At 58.8% G+C, this 19,112-nt stretch overlaps 1 protein-coding gene across 1 annotated transcript; it reads left to right on the forward strand.

Annotated features, from left to right (window-relative positions):
* The first annotated feature begins 1,295 nt into the window (after positions 1–1,295).
* On the forward strand, positions 1,296–17,455 carry ACVRL1 (activin A receptor like type 1). Its single transcript, XM_019497566.2, has 11 exons — positions 1,296–1,815; positions 2,135–2,282; positions 7,099–7,170; positions 8,385–8,609; positions 8,793–9,001; positions 9,300–9,399; positions 9,708–9,854; positions 9,939–10,214; positions 11,078–11,275; positions 13,721–13,851; positions 14,426–17,455. Exons 3-11 carry the CDS (start codon positions 7,119–7,121, stop codon positions 14,558–14,560), a joined length of 1,473 nt encoding a protein of 490 aa, XP_019353111.1. The 5' UTR covers positions 1,296–1,815; positions 2,135–2,282; positions 7,099–7,118; the 3' UTR covers positions 14,561–17,455.
* Positions 17,456–19,112: the final 1,657 nt, after the last annotated feature.

Below are 19,112 nucleotides of genomic sequence, written 5' to 3' on the forward strand. Positions count from 1 at the left end.
AATCTCCCGGTTGCTAAAATATACAAGCATCTTTCACGGACAAGGCTTGCATGGAGCCATTGGTGGTGCTTCCTGTTGTTCGCTTTTTAAGTCTAAGTCTGAAGCAATCCGCAAGAGAGAGGAGAAGTGCGGGGCCGGCCGTGCTGTGCCAGGGCTCCGGTGAGAAGGGGGCATTTGCCCGTGGGAGAGTCCAGACTCCCGGGCTCTGTTCCCTGCTCTGTTTGGGAGGGCTGGGTAGTAGCTACAGCAGATGATGGTGGGGGCAGACTGCTGGCTTCCCTTCCTAGCCCTAGGGATGGCTGAGGGGTAATGCATCAAGGAGAGGGGTCCAGGACTTGAGGGTAAATGGTTGCACCTCGCGCTGCGCGGGGAGGGTCCAGGCAGCATCAAGGCTTGGGCTGCTCTTCGAAGCGTGACTTAGTGCGCACGTGGGGCTCGTCCTAGTGACCTCATTCCCCCGCACAGCGTGATGCCCACTTTGCTGTTGCCGCCCTCTTTACCCTGCTGCTGGGGGCTAGGGGCCAGGGAGGTACAGCCGGGATGGCTGAAGCCAGGACCGGGGCTCTCGAGTGCGAGCAAGGAAGAGGAACAGGAGGCCAAGATGGGGAAGACACCAATTGACCCACAATCGTGACTCAAACATGGAAAGGGGAAGCGGCGTCTCCGGGCCCAGGCAGCCCCTGTCCGCGGTTCCCAGGCCGCAGCTCCGCCACAAAGCCCACGGCACATCTGGGGGGAGGCGGGGAGTGCTTCCTTCCTCCGAGAGGACACTGGGTTTAATACCCGGACTCTGGCAAAGGTGGTGCTGGGGCTGGCGAGGGGCACGGAGTGTGACGGACCTACCCAGCCCTCTTGGCACCCACGTAGGACCCTTGCAGTCCACGGCACAGGAGCAAGGCCATGCCGGGGCACTGTAGAGCCTCTGCCCCACTGCTGAAGCTCAGCACATCCCATTGCACCCCGGGGCCCTGGGAGCGTGGCTCTGCATCATCCCCTGCAGCATGGGGCCCCTCAGTGCTGCAAGCCCAGGAGCCAGCGCGGGTGCAAGAGGGGAGGGCGGTTTGTCTCTGCCAAAGCCATAGTCCCCTGCGCCCCATCTGCTCCTTCAAGAGACTGGATGTGCTTGCCTTTGTCCAAGTGGCTGGTCTGGGTCTGAAAATGAAGCAAGGGAAATCCACCCGCCCATCCCATGCCAAGCCTATGGCAGGACAGGGAGGGAGGCCCAGGAAGCCGGGGCATAGTCAGGATGGAGTTGGGGCCCGGTGTGTGCGGGAGGAAGGCAGCCTGGACGGGATCTGTGCTCAGCAATAGGAAATGCTTTATTAGCTGGGAGTGGTGGAGACAAGCCAGGCAGGAAGAGGCAGTAATAAGAAACATTTTTTGACTTCTCCCACATCCAGGGCTCAGAGAGCTTGCCAAGCAGCCGCGCTCGGACACGGGGACGGAGGCCGGACCCCCTGGGGCTGGGAAAGGCAGTCCAGGCGCACCACCCCACTCCCCAGCTGCGGCTGGCGGGACACCAAAGCCAGCCCGCTACCCTGCCCTGCCCGCTTCCCGTCTGCAACGCCAGGAGGGGACAAGGAGGAAGGGGGCTGCCCCATGACGCTGCTTCAGGTCGGAGCTCATAGCGCAGGGGAGAGCGGCCCGGGGTGAGCCCAGTGAATGTCCCGGGCGCTGCTACCGGCGGAGGCTCGCGTTTGGGAAGAGTCGCCAGCCCCATCGGCCGCAGAGGCGGGCAGAGCCCCCAGAGCTGGGGGTCCCTGCAGCACCCCTGCCCCAGACAGTGCCATCCAGGAGAGGGAAGACCACCTGCAGGTGAGTGTGAATGCGCCGCACACTGGGTTTTGAGGCGGGTGCGAGGCTGCTGCCCCAGAGCGAAAACTCAGATCCAGACGGGCCAGATCAGGGTTGGCATCCCTGAAGCTCCCTGGTGTCCACCAGTGAGGCCCGGGCCTGCATTTGCTCCCCACAGCCTCCATCACTCCCTGGGTCGCACGCTACCCAGTGCTGTTTCATGGCATCCCCTAGGGCTTTCATTACCGAGGTGCCCCTCACATCCACCCCAAGGGAGGAACCGCATGGAGATCCCCTGGGCTTGCTCATGTGTGACATATGTGCATAACTCCGTCCTCAGCTCCAGAGCAGCCGCCAGCAGTGCTGGAATTGCTTCTGGCCGCTGGGGCCAGGCTCTGGTCCTCGCTCCAGCAAAGTCGGCGGGACGTCTCCGGGTTTGCACTGGTGCAGCACAGCTCAGACTCGGACCCCGCTCCCTCATTAAGGAGGTGAGATCATATCTAACAACGTTAGATATCAGCTACGCTGCTGGCAGGCTGGGGGGGCAGCGAATGTTGTGGGGATGTTGTGAAAAGCTGCAGGAGAAAGGTAGGGAATGATGGACCGGGACCGGGTGAAGTCACTGAAAGAGGAAAATGATGAAGGACATAGAAATTCATATGGCATAGCATGGCATGGCGTGGCATAGCATGGCATGGTATAGTATGGCATAGTCTTGGTGTGGGACAGAAAAGCCTGAAGCTCCTTGTGCCTTTCCGAGTGACTCCACAGACTGAGTCAGCGCGGGACAAAAGCCTTTGCGGCAGCTGCAGATCCTGCTACGGGGCAGAGGGGGGCAGGATGGGATCCAGAGGCATTGCCCAGTCCTGGGGCCCCCGGGCTGGGGTACATGGCTTGGTCCTGGCCCTCTGGCCACAGAGCAGAGGCGGCTGTGAGTGCAGGAGCTCGGAGATGCCATGGAGGCAGCTCTCGAGAAGCCATTTGCTTCTGTTTGCAAAGAGCTTGCAGGGTGCTGAGCCCCATCCAAGAGCCGGCTCGGAGAAGTCTCCCCTGCTCTCGTCCAGGCTCAGAGAAAATCAGTATTTCCCAGAAAGACTGAAAACAAGGCAATGGGTGGGAAGAGGCCGCTCGACCCCTTCTTCTTTAGCCGGCAAACCTGTTCACCCTCCTCTCTGAGCGTGCCCGTCTTGCAGGAGGACACAGAGCCTGGGAGCACACAGCTCTGCCCTGCTGGTCCCCTCCCAGCCCTCCCAGGAAGGTCCCCACAGGGCGCAATAAGCCACCGTCGGAGACTCAGGTTAGGAACAGAAGTCCAGCCTGATCGGATCGGGCCCTGACCCCAGGCACTAAGTTGTCTCCTGCTCAGGAGCACGGCTTGCCCTGGACGGGACCCCTGCAGGGCAGGAACGTCCAGAGGAAGATGATGTCTCTGCTTCACGGGATCCCCTAATGCAGCTCCAGAGCCCGCTGTGGTCCACAGAAAAGCCCCTAGGGATCTGGGAGGATTTTTGATCGAGTCCATAGAGCCTGGGATCTGATTGTGGAGGGCCTGAGCAGGACTGGGGCCACTCAGCACCCCTGGAAACAACCCTGGAGCCACGGCGCGGAACCTTCTCAGATCAGTCGTCTCTTCCCCCTGCAGCAACCCCAGGGCGCCACCATGCACGCCCACGCGGCCGGCATTGCTTGCGGGGGGGCTTCGTGGCCACTGACTCCAAGGGAAAAATAATAGGGAACTGGGTCATGGGAGCTGCATCCTGGCTCCAAAAACACAGAAGTAACCAGAACCGCAAATGGCAGAGGAAGTGCTGGGCTTGTGACCCAGAGAGTGGCAGGGGGAGGAGGGGAGCTGAACATCCCTCTCCCGCCCAGGGCAGGGGGTGAGACGATCCCTGCGGGTCAGGGCTGGGCAGTGGAGTGCGAGCGCGGTGGAGAAGGGGTTTCCGTCCCCTGGGCCTTCCCTCGGACACCGGTCCCCAGCACAGCCCCTCGCAGACAGGTGACGTTTGGGTTGCCCAAAGGTGCGGCAAGGTCTGGGGGAGACAGCGAGCAGGGACGGGAGGTCAAGAAGAGGCAGCGAAAGGGCTGCCAGCCTCCCCGGCCCTGTCTCCTTGCAGGCTTGGAGCACAGCTGCCCTCGGCCAGCACCGAGCGCACCTTGGTTTTAAAAGGAGCTCTAATGAAGCACAGTTCATCTGTGCGCCTCATATAAGCATCTTCCATGGAGAGCGCTGCATTGCCCTGCCTTATTATGTGATTATACAGGGCACCTTAACATAACACCTACATGCTTAGCACACTGTTGCACTATAAATAATAGCTGCGGCACATGGGTGGAAGAGATGGAATTAAGGTTGCTCTGGAAACCTTATCTCCGATTATCTTCACCCAGATTCTCAGCCCTGTAAACCAGTAGAGCTGCCTTGGCTTCAAAGGAGCTCGAACAGTTGGGGAGAACCGGAGAAGCTGGTCCCTTGATTTATTTATTCAAGGTTCAAGGAGTCCCAGACAAGGAAATGTCACCCCTTTTGGCCCAGGCGGTTAGTGCGTGAGGCTTGGCGGGGCAGTTTCTGCGAAGGAGAAGCTGATGGCATGAGTCACATATGCTTTAGTGCTGTCCTGTGTGTTTGCCCAGCACCGGACGGGGCAGGACGGAGCAGCAGTGGGGCAGGTCCCTGCACTGGAGCATCCCAGCCTGCTTTTCCAGCTGGCCCTGTGCCCAAAGGAGCCCCGTCCCCCTGCTCCTTTGTGGGGTCAGGGTGGCATCCGCACCGGAGATGGTCCCTGCCGTTACTCACAGGGAAATCCCTCCGATTCCCCCGGGGAGTGCTCTCGCTCAGACCTCCCCATGCAGAGCAGTGCCTTGGGCGGTGGCTTCTCTTCTTCCCTGCCATCACCACATAAAAGAGGTTTAACTGGCTCTTCCTGAAGGTGGTTTCCATTCCCCCTGCTTCCAGGGGTCTTTCTAGCCCTTGCAACTGCAGAGAAAAGCTGGACGACGTGAGCCAAGAGTGCAGAAGGCGGAAGGAAGAGAACGTCCATCTGCTTTTAAATGCACATGCTTCTCAAACCCGTCTCATGCTATTTGGGAGCCTGGCTCAGGACCCTTAGGTGTTTGGGGCGAGCAGTGCAGATCATTGGCAGCCTGCTTATCTGCCCCTAGAAATACAGGAGATGCTAGAGGCATCGCTGGAGCCAGCAGGGAAAGAGGCTGCGAGCCCGTGGCAAGGTGTGGGGTATCGGAGACACTGACTCCATGCAAAAGGAGGATCCCTCCTGCACGGGAAGTGAAAGCCTCCATTTCTGGAGCCCCAGAAGAGAGTGAATCCTCAGCTTTTCCCAGGCCGCCTCTGACCGCTGCAGACAGCGTCTCCGGCTGATACAAACCAGAGGACGCAGCCGGGTTGTGAAACGACGGGGTCACGGGGCTGCTCGTGGCAGGCCTCGGGGCCCTCGAGCAGTTACAACATCCAGGCTGGGGGGCCGAAAGATCCCGGGAGCTGCCAGGAGGGTGAGGGGGGGAACGGGACAGGGGGAAGAAGTGGAGGAAAGGACAGGAGGAGAGAGGGGCTCCTGGTCCCAAAGGGCTGGGGGCAGGGCTGAGCGAGCCAGCTGTGCTCTCACCTCCGCTTAGGGAGCAGTGGCACGCCACCCCCTTGCTCACCCCCCCAAAGGGATGCTTTCCTGCCGACCCCCTGGCACCTCCTCCAATGCCACAGACCCCCCCGGAAGAGTCTGCTCTCCCCCCTGCATCCCCATGGCATTGAGTCCGTCTTTCCCCTCTGTCGGCAACAGCAAAGCGAGGTATTTTGGGGACGAACGGTCCCAGCGAGGCTGCCCTGGGCCTGGGGCCACGGGGGCTTCTGCCCGGGACGGGCGCATTGTGGCGAGGCGCGGGGTGGTGTGTGCTTGCGTGACTCCGCTTTCCCATCAAGGCCAGAATCTAAACAATCTTGATTCCTGTTCTGGCTGCCGCGGCCGGGCAATGGGCAGGGCTCCTTGAATTGCAGGAAACGGAGACATTGGCCTGTTTATGTTCGAAGCCAAAGACGACCTGAGTGAAGAGGGCCGGGGGCGGAGGACCCCGGGCTCCTGGGCCCTTTGGAAAGGGGGCCGAGAGCGAAGGAGGCGTCTGGGAGAGGGAGGAAGGCTGGGGGCACCGGGGCGAGGTCACGTCTCCCTCTGGTTTACCTTGGCAAGCGTTTCCTTTACACAAGGAAGAATTCAAGGGGAAACAAGCCCTCCCCCTCCACAGCAGCAGCTGGGACATTTTTGGCTGCCGGCAGCGAATGCGTTTGTATGGTCGATAAGCCAGATACAAAGCCCTCCAGGGGACCCGGCCCGCGCGTCTCGGTTAGGAACAGCTGGCCTGCAGCGCGGAGGGATGGAGCAGTGCCACGGAGCTGCGCGGTGCACAGACAGCACCAGGGCCCAGGTGAAGAGGGGTCGAGACTATCTTCACCGGGCCTTTTGGATCCCTTCCCTTTGGAGTTTGGCTCATTGCACTGCCCTGGGACCACGCCGTTCCCCTGGTGCTAGCTGGCTGCTGGGCTCCACCCCAGAGGCAGATGCATCTCAGTGCAGACAGTGCAGTAGCACAGGTTGTTATAGCCACAGGCGACCACGACAACGTGAAAGCACCGCGGGGATGCAGGTGAGCCTCAAATCACTGTGCGCCACTATGGCCAAACCAGCTACATGCACGCTGCTGACCTGGACGGGGCCGGTAGCCTCTGCCGCAGCGAACCCAGCGAGCACCACCAGACAGTTTCCGAGAGACTGGAAGGCATACCACCCTGTTCCTGTCCACTGCAAAAGTGTTGGCTGCTCCTCCGAAAGGGGCTCCTATCGTCAGTCGGGGTTGGTGCAGGAGTGATTTATACAGTGAAGAAAACCATCATCTTTTGTGTGCTTTATTTAGCTGGGGGGGAGCTCAAATAGCCACGTGCATGTTAAAGAACGCGTGGAATTGTTCTCAGGAAGGGGTGGTAACCGTGATGTCCGGGCCAAATTCCGCTTTCCAAATTCCACCCTACCTAGCTACATTTCCCCCTCTCTCCCACCCTAAAAGTTTCAGTTGGATACACAGCCCTTCACTTCCTCTCCAAACCCATTGTGCAGCGTGGCTGGGCCGCTGTCAAGCAGCAGCCGCGTTCTACCCCAGAAGCAGCTGCATCTCAGAGAGACCCCGGCACAGTGACACGGTGCCGCCGTGTCAGCGTGAGCGTGCAAAGCTGCCTGGGATGCTGGCACAAGGCTTGCAGCAGAAACGTTGCATCTTATTGCCCAGTTCTCTGTGCTGCAGGAAGAAGGCTGCGGGGAGCCATGGGGGCCATCCTTCTGGGCGCGCTGACCCTCCTGTGGAGCTTTCCAGCCGGTAAGTAGCAGAACAGCCCAGTCCGGCTAGCGCGCGGGCAGCATCCTGCAGGGGCTGGTGCTCTCGATAGCATGCAGCAGGAGGTCGAAATACACTGCTGTCTATTATCTCGCTAGCTGGCCGCCCACGGTATCCCCCCACATTTCTGCTAGCCCAAAGAGCACCCATTTCCATCCTGGGTCAGGACCCCACAGAAACCTGTCTGGCTGCCCTCGAGCTGGATGCTTTAGTGTCCAGGGGCCGGGTAGTTCAGACGTGGGAGCTGAGCTGTGCCGGCGTAGGCAGGTAGGCTGGGGCCATCATCAGACCCAGGCCTGTGGGCTGAGGCAGGGGTTTCCAAATCTCACAGGGGAAACCGGGCCCCTCCCTGGCTGCTGTCTAGCTGTGCATTTTTGGCCACTGGTGGTGAATGAGGAGGAAGACGGAGGACCCAGGCTGACAGGCAGGTCCTGGGAAGAGAGAGTCTCTGTTGTGGCCTGGCTTTGGGCTGCGGGGAGGTTCTTCCCCGGGCTGCCAAGCTTGTGGCCCCAGTACATCCTCGCTCATCTTGTCTTGAAGATGCTTCGGCCGCTGGGAAAAAAAGCTTTGGACTTTGCTGCCCTCTCCGAGCTAGCTCTTGGAGCAAAGCTCAGCAAGGGCAGCCAAGAGCAGGCTTCTTCCCCGCGGCCAGCCCAGCGCTGGCCAGCAGCGCTGTTATTGATAGCGTGCCGGGCTCGGACTCCAAGAGTTTAATTCCCAGAGTCCACCTCCTCCCTCTGCCTTCCAGGAGGAGCGAGGGGGGAGCTGGGCCCCAGTGTCACAACTCTGAATTACGCCAGGGAAATCTTAGGAGGACGAACAAAGCCCGCTGGCCTGGGGGCACTGACCTTTGTGCTGCCCATGCAATGGGCTGCTAAAACCCATGCAATGCCATGGCCTGAGCCCAGCACCAGGGTCATTTTCAAGGGTGAGGGCTCACCCCCTAGGACTAGGTCCAGGTTCCCAACAGCTCCCAGCGCGCTGTGAAAATCTGGTCCCTGTGGCACAAATGGGACCGGCCAAATCTGCATGATCTGGGACTGCCGGTTGCAAGAAGCTGCTTTTTGTGCCCCGGAGGTGATGAGTTGTGTCCTGGGCCGCTCGGGCTGGCGGGTAGGGGACGGAGGATGTCCTGCTCCCCAGCAGGATGGGCCTAGCAGGTCTAAGCTCCATTGGCCTCTGGCTGTGTCATGCAGAGGGGCTGAGGTGCATCTGCGACCGGCCGCAGTGTGAGAACACCACCTGCGTGGGGAAGAAGTGCTTCGTGAGCAGGAGCCTGGAGAATGGGCACGTTGTCCGCAGCAAGGGCTGCATCAGCTCCAACTTCCAGGAGCAGTGCCAGACCGCCGCCATGGAGCAGTACGCGATGGAGTGCTGCTCCTCCAACATGTGCAATGAGAACATGGACGTCCAGCTGAAAGGTACGGCTGTCCAGCTGGTCTGCTCAAGCAGCCGCACACCCAGGGGCTGTTTTCCCAGCTCGCGTCTTTGGTCTGTCACCTCCCCGGGTCTGCTTTGCTCACCAAGCAGGAGGGCTGGGGGAGAGCGGGCGTCCACCCTGCCCCTGCCGCTGGCTCCCTCTCAGGGCATCATTTGCCTCCCAGAGGTGCCCCGAGAGGACACTTCTCTGAAGAACCTTCTCCTGATGATCTTCGTGCCCCTGTCGGCCCTCCTTGTCCTGGGGGTGCTCCTCGCGCTCTTCTCCTGGAAGATGGTGCAGCACTGCCAGAAGAGGCAACAGTTCACCCACAACAACCTGGGGGATTTGGACCTTGTGCTGAAGGGCTCCACGGTTGGGGACAGCACCTTAGAGGTGAGTGGGCTTTACACCCCTCTGCCGGGCATGGATGCAGACGTGGACGGTCCCCTGGGCTCTGGCAAAAGGGTCTCCGAACCTCAGTGCCCTTCACCTCTTTGGACCTCAGCCCCCCGCTGCACCTCTCTCACATGCATTGGGGTAATCCCCCATGCAACTGCCCCTCAGGCACCACCAGCATGGACTGTGCGCCCCTGTCTGCCCCCAAATCGCCCCAGGGCCATGTTGCCTGCAGCATCCTGCCGAGGGCCCCTAGCCACCGCTCTCACTGGCTTCCCCTGCCCTGTCCCTCCAGGACCTGCTGAGTGACGACTGCACCACTGGCAGTGGCTCCGGCTTGCCCTTCCTCGTCCAAAGGACCGTGGCACGGCAGATCACGCTGGTGGAGTGCGTAGGTGAGGAAGCCGGTCCGGTGGGCAGGTGCCAGGCTGGTCATTAGGTGCATGGGGGGAGAGGGGAGGATTTCCCCAGCTTGGCCATTGCCAGGTCCATGCTCCAGACTCTCCGTCCTTCGGCTTCTGGAGATGGGGCTGTGGATGGGGGCATTTGGGATGCATCTCTGTTAACTGAGACAACGGGTCTGATCTACACGGGACACGGCAGCCTGGGTGCTGAGCCTGGGCCTGTCTCCCAGGAGGGGTAGAGATGGTGACAGCCCCTTTGCCAGGGCAGGGTGTGTGATGCTGTGTGACGGCCTTGGCAGGAAAGGGGCGCTACGGGGAGGTGTGGCGAGGCATGTGGCACGGGGAGAACGTGGCTGTGAAGATCTTCTCCTCCCGGGACGAGCAGTCGTGGTTCCGCGAGACGGAGATCTACAACACGGTGCTGCTTCGGCACGACAACATCCTGGGTAAGTAGCTGCAGCGCGGCGCTGGCGGGGGCTGGACCAGGCCCCGAGCACCGGCTCCACGGTGCCTGCTGCTTCCCCCTCCAGGCTTCATCGCCTCCGACATGACCTCGAGGAACTCCAGCACCCAGCTGTGGCTCATCACGCACTACCACGAGAACGGCTCGCTCTATGACTACCTGCAGAGGATGGCTCTGGACACCGAGACCTGCCTGCGCCTAGCCTCCTCCATTGCCTGTGGCCTGGTCCACCTGCACGTGGAGATCTTTGGGACGCAGGGGAAACCGGCGATTGCTCACCGAGACCTGAAGAGCAGGAATATCCTGGTGAAGAACAACAGGCAGTGCTGCATCGCCGACCTGGGTGAGGTCTCAGCAGCCCTCGAAAAAGCAAACCAACTGTTAGGGATTATAAAGACAGGAACTGTTACCGCAGCTGAAAGTATCACGATGCCCCTTTATAAACCCATGGTGCATCCTCACCTTGAATACTGTGCCCAGTTCTGGTCCCTGCACCTCAAAAAGGATCTAGAAGAATTAGAGAAGGTCCAGAGAAGGGCATCAAGTATGATTAGTGGTATGGAGAGCCAAATGGGCCCAGGGCTATTCAATTTAGAAAAGAGATGCTCGAAGGGGGACGTGACAAGGGATTCCAGAATACTCAGTGGCGAGGAGAAAGTAACTTAGTGGTGAAGAGAAAGGATTTATTATTGACTCTCCTGATACAAGAAGGAGGGGTCACAAAATGAAACCAACAGGTAGTAAGTTTAAAACTAACACGAGGCAATTCTTTTCCCCCAGTGTATCAGTCAAGTGGGGGGCTCGTGGCCATCAGACGTGGTGGAAGCTGAGAGCTAAGCCAGGTTCACTGAGGGGTTGGACACATGCTTGGAGGAAAGGGGCATCCGTCGCTATTGAGCATGGGAGTGAGGGCCACGGCCTCTGCATCAGAGCTCCCTGGACCTTAAATGGCGGAGGCTGCAAGAGGAAGAGTAGAAAAAACCTTGGTCAGACCCAGGCCACTCTCTTGTTTCTGCTTCTGCATGACACAAGAGGCTAGGCTAGCTGGACCTAGGGTCTGATCCAGTCAATGGCAGTGCTAATGAAGGGGATGAGCCAAGGAGAGGGGAGCTCATCTCTGCTTGTCCTGCTGCTCAGGGAAGCGCTGAGCCCATGGGCTGTCATGTGGGACCCCTGCTCAGCCTGCTCTGCATTGCTTCCTTCCAGGCCTGGCGGTCATGCACTCTCAGGGCAGCGACTACCTGGACATCGGGAACAACCCTCGCGTGGGCACCAAGCGCTACATGGCGCCGGAGGTGCTGAATGAGCAGATCCGTACAGATTGCTTTGAGTCCTACAAGCAGACGGATATCTGGGCGTACGGCCTGGTGCTGTGGGAGATCACCCGCAGGACGGTTGTGAACGGTAAGGGCCCCGCGGGCCTGCCTGCTAGCATGTGGGGCGGTTGTGAGTATGACGCGGATGCTAAATATAGACTAGTGCACACTCACCTGGACGTTCCTTGGGGTGCAGACCCTGTCTTTGTCCTGTGGCAGCCCTGGCCCACAACTGGGGAACGAGGGCATCAGTGCAGAGTAGCCTGGGTAGAGAGAAACCTGGGGCTGGGGCTGATCTAGCTGAATGGGCAGCCTCGCACAGCTGAGCTTTGGCAACCCGGTCTCTTCAGGAGCCTGAGTGGGCAGCCGGCAGAGCGAGGCCATCCTTGGCTGTCCCGTGCTCCCTGCACACATCGCCGCTCGACAGCCCTGCTCGTGTGAAGGGTTTGGGCTGCTCTGGGGTTGTTTTTTTTTTGCCCAGAAGATTAGCTGTAAATTATAAACACTGTAATCTAGTGTCAGCGCCCGGCTCCCTGATTAAAGGGCCCATTAGACTCAATCAGCTCTTTGTTTGTTCGGCGCTGATTAGAAAACAAGCAGCATCCAAGAGCTGCCTGGAAGCTGGCCACAGCCAGGGGACTTCCGGCTGCTCTCGGGTGTTGGCGGGTGAGCCCAGCGCCTTGCCCCCACTGCCTGGCATGGGTTTGCTCAGGCCTGGCCTGGGGCAGAGGCAGCTGCTTGGGAGGAGGGCAGGGGTGGTGTTCTGGGCAGCAGAAAGGGACGGGAGTTGTACGGGGATGTCAGACACCCTGATCCAGACTCCTTCCCTGGTGCGGGGCTTGGGGATGGAGCCGAGTTCACCTTCCTGTCCTGCTGCCCCTCTCCGAGAGCAGCCTGTAGGACTCGGTGCCACCAGACATGGTGGAAGCCGTGCTCAGCTGGGTTCACCAAGGGCTTGGAGCAAAGGGCAATCAGTCGCTAGTGAGTATGGGAGAGAGGAGCACGGCCTCTGAACCAGAACGTCCTGGCCCTTCAATGCTGGAGGCTGCAAGGGAGAGGAACAGGGAGAAACCCCCAGGAAGTGGCAGCTCTTATGCTCTAGTGGTCCGGAAACGGGCCCCTCGCCCACCCGTGTGCAGGATCCCCTGCCCCCCGGCAGCTCGGGGCTCTGAGACTGCAGGCGCAGGCCTCCCCGTCGCAGGAAAGTCTCTGCCCCCACGCTGCCTGCAGCCCCACAGCCCAGACGGGCTGAATCACCCCTGAATCAGGAGTCTGGCCATGGGGCAGCCGCGTGCGCCGATGTAGAGGTGTCCAGTCTCCAGGGCTGTCAGCTTCACTCCTTGCACCAGCCGGAGGGCAGCGTGTCTAAAACAGGAATTGAATAGTGGAAGAGGGGGGCAAGGTGGCAGCCCCCCCCATCCACCCCATTCCCAGTTAGAGTCTGACTGAGCTAATCCCTTTGATACGCCTCTGGGTTCGTTCAGATTAAACACTGACTCCAAATTAGCAAAAGGCATCGTAGGCAGCTTGTGACCTTTACGTGCTGCCTATAACCCTGGAGCAGCTCCCTGGCTGGTGGGAATCTGGAGAAGCTCTGGTGGCCCCTCAGAGATAAATCTCCTGGACACAAGGACATATGGAGGCATTACACACAGCTTGGCCAGGCCAGCTGCTGGGCTCTGGCCGGGGGCAGCTGCTGGGCCACTAGGCCACCACGAGATGGCGCTTGGGGCTGCAGCTGGTCCCCGGGACCAAGCAGGATCCGGCCGGGGTAGCAGAGGGCAGAGTCTGGGGAGTTCCCACACCAAGGGAGCCATGTCATCCAGGCTCACAGCCCCGCACCTCTTCCTCCAAAGCATCTGCCCAAGCCCCTGCCCACCTGGTGCTTGCAGGACACGGGTGGGTGAGCGACAGCAGCCTGAGTCTGGAGTCACAGTCATCCCAGACCAGCACTAGCGTATGCATGCGCTCATGTCACACCCCTGTCATGCTGCCTACTAGCGTCACGCCGTGCCACGTGCCTGCAGCAGGTGAGCACTGGCTGCGATATGTCGGCCCATCATAATACGAGTGCCCCATTCACTCTCTCTGTGCCCATGCGTGTTCCTACTGAAAGAGTGTGTGACGATGGGCAGACATGTGCAGCTGCCCATGTAGAACCAGCCTCCATGGGGCAAAGGTGCAGCCCAGCCCAGGGATGTCAGCAGCAAACCTTGCATCTGCTCCAGTGGTCTCCTGTCTGCCACCTGCGCAGCTGCAGTGGAGCTGCAGTGGGAACCTCATGTCTCCGGAAGAGTCCCGGCAGCGGGCGCGATGCCTGCTGCAGACAAGGCTGCTGCAAATACACACACCAGTGGTCCAGGGCTAGGCAGTCGAGGCCAGTGCTGCCCGTGTATACACCCTGGCATAGACCGGGCAGTGTATACATTGCTGTAGCACGTGATGCTGGAGAGTTGATGTCCCCAGCACAGTGGGTGCTGCCTGCGGCCACAACCACGCCCTGTTCTCACCGGGCTCCCCTTCACTTCCGCAGGCATCGTGGAGGAGTACAGGCCTCCGTTCTTTGACGTGGTTCCGAGCGACCCCAGCTTCGAGGACATGAAGAAAGTGGTGTGCGTTGACCAGCAGACGCCCTGCATCCCGAACCGCTTGTACTCTGACCCGGTGAGTGCTGGGGCAGCGGGCATGGCCTTCCCCTGCCCGTCAGCAAGGTCCCCAGGGGATCTGTAACCAGAGCTCCTGTCCATCCTGGGCCTGTTCCTTTCCTTGCAGCGGCTCGGTACAGTCAGAAACTTGACCCCTGGGGTAAATTTTTGGACAAAATATAGAAAAAGGGCCTTTTTCATACATCGGTGTGTTTTACAAAAGAAAACAACAAAGTGCATTTGTTTCTTATCAAACAATCTTGCCTTTTTTACTTCCATGAAAGATGTTGAAGACGTCAGGCATCACCTTGTGCTTCCTACAGGGTATCTAAGAGGGTCCCAACCCGGGGTGGCAAATGGGAAAAAAAGAGGCTTGAGAAGCTGCCCACCTATTAAAACTTTTCCACGACTGGCTTGTCCTGGCTGGCTGCATGTGAAAGGCTTCTCCGTTCTCCTGCAGTGTTGTGGGTTAATACTGGGGTCAAATCTGTGCCTGGTGTAAGCAGGAATAGGCCACAGAAGTCTCCCTTGTTTCCAGCTGGTGATGGGGTTTTCTTGCTGTTATTCATTTGCTCTTTTTTTTCCCCATCTAGGTTTTGTCTGCCCTGGCGAAGATCATGAAGGAGTGCTGGTTTCAGAACCCCTCTGCCAGGCTCACAGCCCTGAGGATTAAAAAGACACTGAAGAAGCTGAACAGCTCCCTAGAAAAACCCAAACAAGACTATTAAGTGCAGGGCACAGACCCAAGAGCCCTGGGATCAGGTTTCTGACTCGGTCTCTCAGGCTTCGGTGTAGTAGGGAAGCCGCAGAGGTTCAAGGTCACTGACTATAGGTTGATCCCCGCCTCTTGAGGGGACTGTAAAACCTGGTTTTTCCTTCTAAGTCCAGCCCTGGTCTGGCGGATGGATTTTGGCTACGACCCCCCCGCCCCGCCGGATGATCTCAGCCTGCTGCAGAGGAGAGCTGCGCAGCAGCTGCCTGTGGCCTCCGGCGTGCATTTCGCATTGATTCTCCAGCGTCCTCTGGGTTGGGCCTTTTTTTATTCTCGAAAAAAACCCCCAAGCTCTCCTGGCCCATTTATAAAAATACCCCCCAGATCTGTAATCTGACGCCAGCCGGTCTCGCCTGCCAGACGGGAACATTAGCACCAGTCGAGAGTGTGACCTCCCCCTGCGCCCCACCCCGCCCCGCGCCGGGAGTGGGCAGTCGCCTTGGAAATCCTTGTCGGGACCGCTCTGGAAGCAAGAGTCTTGTTTTAGCACTGGGGAGCTGGGTGCACGTGTGTGCAGGCATGCACGCGTGCACATGTGTCTGCCCGCCTGAATAGCACAAGGGAGAGCTCGAAATAGCCGGCGGCCCGGCAGCAGCTCAGAGCGTATCGTGAGACCCCTGGCGCGTGCTCTGCGTGCGCATGTGTGTGCTTGTCTGACGTCTGCATGCAGGGGGCGTAGCCAGGACTGCAGGGGATGCTCATATTTAGCGTCTCATTGGGAAAAATAAAAGCCTGCTCCCTCCTCCAGTGCAAAACCCCACGGGAAGGTCCACATTTACCACCCCTGAGTCTCCCTGGGCCTTCCAGTCTGACTGTGGCTGCCGTGTAATTCATGGCCCCCTCTGCCAGCTGCGGTGGAGTCCTGAGCTTGCCACGTACCAGGCCTCTTATTTGCGTCAGACCCAGGGGCTCTCTCCTTTACCTCCCCTTCTTTATACCAGCAAACAGGTGATGCCTGCAGCCACCTGCAGTCCAGTACTAGTAGCACCTTGCTGGGCTGCCCCAACCTCCTGGGGGGAGGAATTTCTCTGTCCTGCAGCTCCCTCCCTTCCATGTGGCCACCCAGCTCCTGTCTCCGGAGAAAACCCCCAGCTGCCCGTGGCTGGAGAGCAGAGCCCCATCGCTGCCACAGCCAAACATGAAGGCACATAGGCTTGACCCAAACCCGAGCCTCTCCTGTGATTCTGGCACCAGCAATGATCCCAGCCCAGCGCTCCCACAGCAACAGAGCGCCCGGGGCGTCCCCAGCAAGGGTGCAACATGCAGTGCTTTCTGTATTATTATTTTTGCAATTTCTCCAGCAAAAGACAGTGCCAGGTCAGGTCTGGGCCACCCTCCCTTCTCCACGATTCGGCTGTGCTGCATCCCGTCTCTGCCCCATGAGGTACTTCAGAGTTGTTTGCTTCCCTGAGGACAGGAGTTACCTAGCCACGTGCCGAGCAGATTTGCTAAGGAGAGTCCTGAGCTGCTCCCATGTCCAGCACCTGGATGAGGCCTGAAGGGCCCGAGCTTCCAGACCGTGCAGCCTAGAGATGAGACCTGTCTGCCGCTCTTCCCTGAGGCTGCTGGATGCACAGAGGCCCGGTGCCTCTCTCCGGTCGGTCTCCCAGAGCCCAGGCGGCCGTGTGTTACCAGGGGCTGACCATCCCCTGCACTGGAGGTGTCAGTGCTCGTGTGAGATAGCTGTGTGGCACGAGCACCCTGCCAAGGTGCCTCACACTCCCTTTGCACAGGTGCCAGTGACACCGGGGCGATCGGCCGGCAATGCTCTTGCAGCTATTGCCAAGATCCGCCCCACTGCCATGCGCCAAGGGGTGCTCCATGCCCTCGAGGGCTGAGGGCGCCCCAAATTCAACCTGCAGCTGCGCTGCCGCTGTCACCAGAGGGCGAGGACGGAGCAGAACAGCTGCAGGTTTCCGTGTCAGGGATTGCAGCCAACAAGCAGCTACTGCTCAGCTATCGCAGAAGATATGAGCGGAGCAAAATATTATGGCTTTGTGGGTGCTGTTTGTGATCACAGCTACGGGCCGGCCCCGAGAGATTCCCAGTGCGCGGAGGGAGGGTGCCCCTGCCCATCCAGGCCCTTGGGGAAGAGGGAGGGGGGCTGGTGTTTGCACAGGAAGGGCCTGATCCTGCTCCTTGCTGCAGCCAGCTGGGAACTCGGCCTCTGCTTTCAAAGGGGCGCAGGTCTGAGCTCTTGGTCTGGCTCCTGGCAAGTTGCTGGAGCAGCCCAGGGAGTGCTGCCAAGTCAGGGCCCCGAGACCTCTTCCCCCACTCTTCTGGGCCCCTCACACGGCTCGTCCATCCCTGCGAGTGGGGCCATGCACAGGCTCAAAACAGGGGGGCTCTTTAATGACCTTATTGAACAGTGGCTTGAAACCCCGTTCCTGGGTCACCCCCCATGGCACTCGCCTGGCAGCCAGCGGTGTCTTCAAGGCTGAGAAACAGTGCCTGCTGCACCCCCAGCCCTCCCTCCACTGGAGTTCAGCCGCACAAAGGTCTCTCAGCTACCGAGGGGCCAGTCCCGAAGTTCCCATTTGACCCCCATGCTGGCCCACAGGCTGCAGCTCTGCAGTGCGGCGGGATCCATTTGGTCTCCTCTGCAACTTCAAGGACACCCAGCAAGGCAGCTTTGGGCCTAGGCAATAGCTATTTAAATATTAAGATTTAATATATTGAATAAAGTGTAAAGCTATTTTCTCTCTGCCTCATACGCTCAGCAAGGCAGCAGGGAGAGGAGGGAACCTGCCGCCGAGAGCTCGCGAACCATTTTTATTTATTGCTCCTGTGTACTAGCATCCCAGCTCTCATTTGCATCTAGCTCCCACAATAAACCACACTTCCACCTGTTGACCTGCTTTTCTTTCCACCCTCGGGGTCCCCAGACCTGGCTCAGGAATGTGTGTGGAAGGATTTTAGGGCAGCAAGAGTGCAGTTACCAAGATGGGCTTTGGCCAGAGCAGATGTCCTGACTCCTACCAACTACCGGTCATGACATCTGTAACACCTTCGGCTTGATGTCTTGACAAACCCCGGCACCTCCTGCGATCGAGCCTCCCCCCTAGCCGTGCCCTGGATGGGAATGGGTCTAACTCGGGGCTCTCCAGATCTGCAGTGCTAATGCTTTTCAGTGCTAGATCTCCAGTTGTCCCCGTTTTACAATAGGAAATACTGAGGCACAGAGCGGGCAGGTGATGTGCCCAGGTCCTGCTGTGAATCAGTAGCAGAGCTGAATTGCATCACGGTGTCACTCCCACTGTCTCCCCCACAAGCACTGGACACACTAAAGCCTGCCTAGCTCCAGACAGGATCACAGCTATAGCTTAGCTCAAAGCCAAGGCCATGGCTTTTATATAGATTTCCTGGCCTGTCTGCCATCACTTACACCAGTTTCCAGCTGGGCCCGATTCTTCCACAGGAGTGTGGTCGGAGTCACACCTGACTTAGCTCAATGCAAAGGAGATAATGAATTGATTATTCCTGCTCTCATGTCTGCATGAAAACCCCCTTGGAGAAGCCCAGGGTCGGGCGAGCGGAACCCAGTTAGTTGCTTGCATTCGTGTTTCTAGGAATTCACACCAAAAAAGAACAAAAAAAGCCACGACGCCAGACAACAAAGCCCTGGTCCTGTTTGTGACCACTGGAAATCCCTGGAACAACATTGTTTAAACAGGATACTATGGACACTTTTAACCTGTGTCGCCCAGCCCCGTATCAGCAGATACACATCAAGCACGCAGGAGTTTCCTGCTGATAGCAGCAGCGAATACGGCAAAAACACTCCAAGAAAGATGAAAGAGGAACTTGCTCAGAAGATTTTGTCGACATGATTTTTTTCCCTCCACCCTCTGATAAAAACCCGAGCGGCCCATTGACCCTTACTGGAATTTCTCTTTGTTATTTACTCATTCCTGTAACCTTACGAAACGCGATGAAGCTCGCTGGCCTGGGCTGCTCCATCTGGCCTCGACTCCACCCTCGTGCCAGACTGCTCCCCCTTGCCCCTGGAAGATGAAACGCCGCTCAGGTGTAGATTATGCTCCAGGCTCGATGCTCATGCATTTTGGGTTCAGCAAAACAGCTCACATGGGATTTGTCAGCCCCCCTGCCCTGGCACAGCCCTACTGAGAGGCATGCGAGCTGCTCCTATTGTCCTGAGAGTTATTGCTTCAGGCTGCCTGCAGACTCAGGCAGACGCCACTGGTGAGTTTGCATCTCAGTCCCATTCTGACAGCTTTCTGCTTCCCCCTCTCGCATTAAAGTCCTGACAATTGTGTTTGGGACTGCAGAGCACGTGGGGCACACCTGCACATTTCCCATGTGCCCCATAGTAACTCGTGGGGCTGCTTCTTGGCCCATTGGCTATGACCAGGTATAGCAGGGGCCCACAGTTCCCAGGCCCGCGGGATGCTGGCCCAGTAGAAAAGATGGGGTTGGGATTAGAGATGTGCAATGAACTGGCTCTTGGATGTGGACTGACGGATGCTGCACTAGAGCAGGCCAGGCCC

This window comes from Alligator mississippiensis, chromosome 15, assembly GCF_030867095.1.
Source record: "Alligator mississippiensis isolate rAllMis1 chromosome 15, rAllMis1, whole genome shotgun sequence".
Classification (NCBI taxonomy): domain Eukaryota; kingdom Metazoa; phylum Chordata; order Crocodylia; family Alligatoridae; genus Alligator; species Alligator mississippiensis.

What these genes read in the sequence shown, in the direction of transcription:
- ACVRL1 (XM_019497566.2), top strand. Translation starts at nt 7,119, where the DNA reads ATGGGGGCCATCCTTCTGGGCGCGCTGACCCTCCTGTGGAGCTTTCCA. An exon ending in CATGGACGTCCAGCTGAAAG is followed by an intron (nt 8,610 to 8,792) that starts GTACGGCTGTCC and finishes TTTGCCTCCCAG; the next exon opens with AGGTGCCCCGAGAGGACACT. An exon ending in CACGCTGGTGGAGTGCGTAG is followed by an intron (nt 9,400 to 9,707) that starts GTGAGGAAGCCG and finishes CGGCCTTGGCAG; the next exon opens with GAAAGGGGCGCTACGGGGAG.